A 6,000-nucleotide genomic window follows, 5' to 3' on the forward strand; every position below is an offset into this window, starting at 1 on the left:
AGATCTGAGATTTACTGAATAATTTTAACTTTAAAATATATAAGAAACTTCCTTGGTCTATATTATGATTCGACATAATGCTAGATCTAAGAAGAGCCCCAAATTTTAAGACCAAGAATGTGATGTGTAATGTGCTGTTTGGTCAGAGCTATCACACAATTCAGTAAGTGGTGATAGATGACTATGGGATAACGATGGAATAATGATTAGTAGGGGAAAACGTAAAAAACTTGGGAATAAAACCTATTACAGTGTAACCTTCTTCACCATGAATTTGACATAAAGTCATCAGAAAGTGAACCCAAGTCTCTGTGGTGAGAATCAACTATCTAACTACCTTGAGATGTAATGACAAATCTTCTGGGATGTAATATTGTGTAGTCTGGAAAAGGTTGCTGATGTTTTGGAGGAATGTACTGCTTCTATCTTCAGGGTCAAAGATTAAATCAAGTAAGCAGTGTTTACTGTTTTCTTTTACTGGTTACTTGGCTTTCTCTTTGACCTTCAAGATGCAGGCAGTACATTCCTCTGAAAAGTTGGTGAACTTTAACCAGATTTTATGGTGTCACATCCCAGAAGACAACACTCTTCATGGTCGCCCTATTAGAACCTCAGGTCCAACAACTGAGATTTTAATTTTTAGCAACATGGGTCCCAAATTTTCAACCCATGTGATATCATAAAATTGCACTTTTTGTGTCTTTTACTGGTGATCTTATTATGAGTTACCAGGGATTAATTAAATAATTTTCCTGGGGAGTAAAGCGCGGCCGCCACGTAAGGCTAGCAACCTTACCGCTATCTTTGAGCTGATTGTCTAGATAATGTGGGACCCTCAACATCTCATAACCCTATGGGCCTTCACGGCCTGGTACAGGGATAGCTTTACTTTACTTTTTTTTTTCTTTGTAGGTACTTATAGGTCCAAGGGCAATGGCAGCAAATAGATTGGCTCAAGGCGGTCGTTTCTGGGGATGGTATTTGCGACGTGCAAATAGTGGTACAGGCAGCAAACAGTGGCTGATTGTAGATTACAGCCTGATAGCAGGCACAGAGGCCATCACTGCTCTGCCAATGAATAAGAAGGTTTCAAGCCAATTGCTCTCCAACCCACAATCAAAGCAACAAAATGTTGAGAAAACACCCAAAGTGAGCAGAGGCCTCCTGTGGGTTGTTGAGCAGTTGTCAGGACTGACACATTATGCAGATGAGACTCACACACTGCAGACTACTGGCTTTTGGATCTCAAATGGACTTCCTTATTATCAGGTATGGTCCTTCTTGTTTTTGATCACTTTCAATTCTGCAGCAGCAGCTAACCATTTATTTTATGGTTAAGGTAAAATCATTCCTGCATATAAACCACCACAGAATCAGAAAGGTGGTTAGACCTTGCAGCCAATTTGAACATAATTTTGTACAGGTATGGTAAGGTAAGGTAAAGTAAAATTGTCCCTGTGCTTAACTTATTGAGCACTATGTCATGAAGGCGTATGAGGGGGTGGATGTATAGATCCACAGTTTCTTGACCGCTACACTAGTTGGAGGTGAGCGGTTAGCTTCACATCCCTGCTTCTTTACCCCTGGTACCCATTAGATAGGAGGTTCGTTCGACCACAAAGCCGTTCTGGATGACGTGGAGAAGAGAAAATTCTTGACCCTACTGGGACTCGAGTTCCGACCGTTCTGTCATCCATCCAGTAGTTACAATTGAGAAGTCCAAAATGTTCCAGTCTACCCATTCTGTGATCAGTCACTATACACGTATTGAGTGAAATAATATTGCTGAAACTGGAGCTTGGATAGCAGACATAGCACATTGACTAGGCTGCAGACTGGGCAGCTGAGAAATCAGGGGAAATAGATTTCTCTTCATCACAGCATCCAGACTGGCTCTTGGTCTCATTCAGTCTCCTGTGCAGTGGGTAATGGAGGCTGGCCCACAGGGCTGAGGGCTGCAGCTGACCACTCATCTCCATCTGGTGCTGAGTTTAAGAAAATACGATCTATATCTCCACTCTCCCTGTAGTCTGCAAACCAACTATACTGACCAAGCAACTGCCACTTGTAGGCGAAGTTAGGGCCAACTTTTGATGATAGAGGGTGTCACGTGGCCACCACAACGGATGCCCACAGCCGTTAATCTCGGTTTTCAAGACTGGAGCCGCTGTTTCCTTGAAATAGCTCCTCAATTATCTTCACGAGGCTGAGTGGACCCCGTTCCAAACCCACCACTTCTCAGAAAATCTGGTAGCGCTGGGAATCGAATCTGGGACCTCTGGATCTCTAGCCTGGAACTCTGACCACTAGACCACAGAGGCGATCCCACTCTCCCATATGTAGCATTTTTACCTTTGCTATTCATACTACTGAGATTTGAATTTCCCACAGCAATGCATATGAAGACCGTTGTCTCCTGGGATGTGACAACATGTAATCTGATAAATTGTTAACAGCGTTTCACACGAATACACTGCCTCCAACTTCATGGTTGAAATTCTACTAGCTGTATTCCAGACTACATGGCTTCACTTCTCAGTAGAATGTTTCAATGGCTCAAACCTATATTCTGGAATTTGACATTTCATTTTTGGTCTGTAACCTTGCAATAAAATATAAACTTCGTTGTCACTGTAGTAGAACTCTTTTAACATTTTCTGTTTCCCATTTTGCATTGAAGAGAGTGCCATGCTTCACAGGACCATTTTAAATTTAATTTTATTTTTCAGTATTTCTGTGGCTGCATTATTGAAAATTTCTGCATCTATGTTATTTTGTATTTTTGTTACTTATTTTCAGTCACATAGCATGTAAGTACTGAACTGTTTTATCAGAATATCTTAATGGAATTTAATTGAAGATAAGGTATGGAAAACGAGTGATATGTATGTGGTTTGTTCAAATGAAACTGTATGGGGGATTTTTCTTTTCAGAGGAGTATTAAAAATAGTCCCTGTGGGTAGTGAGGCAAGCGTCCCATCAACAGACCAGTCCACAGATGCTGTCTTGGCTGCTGCTGGAGCCACTGTTTCACCACAACCTTAATACCTTCATCCAACCCAAATCAGTTGCCTCTTTTGTGTGTGTGTGTGTGTGTGTGTGTGTGCATGTGGGGGGCTGGCGGTGGAAGCTGAACACAAGGAAGTTATGCTGTAACAAGCCCAGGTAGTGGGTGCCGCAGTAGCCCTGCAGTGATCCTGTCAAGATCCTTGAAATCCACCGCCACTGTTCCTGTTTGCTCTCACATGCTGCTTCCATTACACAGCTTCTGTTGAACTGCTGATGATCCAGGCACCTGTGACTGGCTGAATTTGCTAGGAGCACTGCAAATAAATTTTATTTGAATAACCCTCATATTGTAAATAGTTGCATTTGTTACAAGATTTTTCGATGTTCCTGCTGTATGGAATACTTTTAAGTGGCAAATATTATTAAAATAATAATTGTAAATTGATTAGTAAAACACAGTCTGCTTATTTCAGGATAACACCCGAAAAAGAAGGACAGGAACAGCTGAAGGATCTGGTAGTCAAGCCTTGTATTATGGCCAGGAAGTTGCTGTTAACCTGACATCAGTGATGCAATTAATGAGAAATAACACTTTCTTGTTGAATTCCCATCTTGTTCCTCCAGACAATAGTTCATCCCCGATGCCCTATAATCTTCCCCCCATGGGCACCATTGATTCTAAGATTGTGGTGGCTTCTCCATTCCAGAAAACAAAGTTACATGTTATATCAGGACCTCCAAACATGTTCGTTGAAAATAGCAAAAATGACAGTTCTGAAAATATAAAGTTCCTTGGTGTTCCTTTCCAGTGGTCCAAGAGCCGGTTTGCTAATAAAACACATATTGGTCTACCTGATCTTTGGAAGTTTAATGCAGTTCAGCCTCAGTGGTTCTGGGCATGACAACTATTTGTCCTTTCATCACATACAGACCTATTTGGATTTTCGTTAGTCTGAACTGTCTGGCGAGCAGATTATTAAAATAAGTACAGTAGAACTTGGTTATAACGTCATCAAAGGGACCTAAAAATAGTGTCGTTATAAACGAATGTCGTTGTAACCGAAATGGGCACTTCCACAGTAGCCTTATGTTAGTCACGTAAAAATCTACCAAAAACCGAGTTAAAATGTTGCATTTTTTAGTGAAATACGTAGTTAAGTACAGACTAACGTAACATTAACGTGGAATTGCCCAAATGTGTAATATCAAAGACATATTACAGCGCTTTTCACTGACAATACACACCGCACTAACACTGTATATTAAAGGTAGGCCTACTCACCAAATTACAGTAGATTACAACAATTGTTGTGCCTTACTATATATGAGTACAGTAATCAGTTATCTTCATCTGTTTCCTGTTACTTGCCCAATACACACTTTCTAAATCATGTTCAATGTCCATATCAGAGAAATTCAGGAATGAAAGTGACGTTACATACGAGGTTGATGCATTTGTGCATATCGTACTAAGCAAGGTATAAAAACAGTTGCTTTATGAGGAATTAGTTCGTACCATTGAATATTTGATGCAATAGACAAGGTGTCGCAGAAACCGATGTTGCTATAACCAAGTTTTACTGTATGTAGCAGAACTGACAAGCATTTAATGCAGATCATGATAATGTATTAATGTAACTTGATTCCTGAAGTTTGAAGTCTGGGAAGACGATTAATTAGGTAAAGATTTTTTAATTGTTGGGCTTGAATTGAATAAAATTTTCACTTCTTCAGTCTGTAAGAATTTTCACTGCTGTGATGTAGCTAAATGAAAGACAGAAAAGAATTGCACTGAAGATACAGTAAACTCTATGTGAACAGTCTGTTCGAGCAACCAAACTCTAAATTTGACCATTAACCAGATTATAAAAAATGTACTCTTGCAGTTATTAGAATGTACAGTTAGATTTTCAACCTTGTCCTTTAAGTTAACCATGCCTACCTCTTGCAGCTACATTTTGGTTGATAACAAATCCATTTTTTGTTACAGCATTATCTCATTTGATATTTATTGATAATTAAAATGCATTCCTTGGTCAAAGGAACACACATGAGAACAAGTCTGCCATCTTTGGGCAAGAAGACTAAGTATTGTATAGATCACACTTTTAAACGTACTTGAAGCATGGTATAGCTCTTTGGATAGAGAGGCCAAAAACATCTTGGAGACAGATCTCAATTGACAGTGGGTTAATAAAGTTTCAGGTGGTACTGGTTATGTAGTATATGTTAGTGCTTCCACAAAATATTCCCATTTTCTGCCTACTAAGAAAGAAAATTTGAGCAATGCAAACAGCATCTATGTTGATTTGATATTGGCAGTGCAACTGCATATTTTATCATATGTCAGAATAGTTTCAAGATTTTATAAACACCAATGCATTTGAATGTCAGAGACCAGATGATGATGATTTCCTACCTCTTCCCTTGAACATGTGCCTTTTATCCAAAATGTATTTATTAACGAAATTTAGTAGTTTTTAAAATTTTATGTAGTAATGCAAAAACATAAATAATTATTTGTGTGCCTTATTGAAATTTGTTACATGAACTGTCACATTGATTGTAAGAGTTTGTAGTAGAAGAAAATAAATAAAATGTTTCTTTAAAGTTTTGTTATGACTATCCATGCATTCCTCACTTTTGTACAGAAATAAGTCTCAAAATGGAGAAGGTTGTAAGTAATGCTTACTGTAGAAACAGATGTAGTAATTTAATTTAATTAAGCATCATGTAAATTTATATAACACAGCTGTAACATTCTTTTAAGTACAAGATATTTAAACATTAACTAAATTAAGATTTAAAGTCCTGCAGCCAGCCTGAAACATCTTTGAGATTATGTAGGAAATATTACAGGAGCAAAGTTCTGTGTGTTCAACAAGATTTTGATTTGGTAATTTTGGCTGCCATTGTATGTTGAAAATATACTCGTAATTTTTTTTTCTTTCCAGTTTTGAATGTCGCATGTTTTGCCTGTCAGCTTTTCAA

At 38.5% G+C, this 6,000-nt stretch overlaps 1 protein-coding gene across 1 annotated transcript in view; it reads left to right on the plus strand.

Annotated features, from left to right (window-relative positions):
• LOC111869633 (putative phospholipase B-like lamina ancestor) overlaps window positions 1–4,068 on the plus strand; it is a gene marked incomplete at its 5' end in the record, with an annotated part of 40,560 nt that extends 36,492 nt beyond the window's left edge. Inside the window, 2 exon segments of the mRNA XM_033753505.1 lie at window positions 913–1,269; window positions 3,483–4,068. Coding sequence (XP_033609396.1) covers window positions 913–1,269; window positions 3,483–3,911 — 786 coding nt within the window. The 3' untranslated portion in view covers window positions 3,912–4,068.
• Between the last annotated feature and the right edge of the window lie 1,932 nt (window positions 4,069–6,000).

This window comes from Cryptotermes secundus, unplaced genomic scaffold, assembly GCF_002891405.2.
Source record: "Cryptotermes secundus unplaced genomic scaffold, Csec_1.0 scaffold611, whole genome shotgun sequence".
Taxonomy (NCBI): Eukaryota; Metazoa; Arthropoda; class Insecta; order Blattodea; family Kalotermitidae; genus Cryptotermes; species Cryptotermes secundus.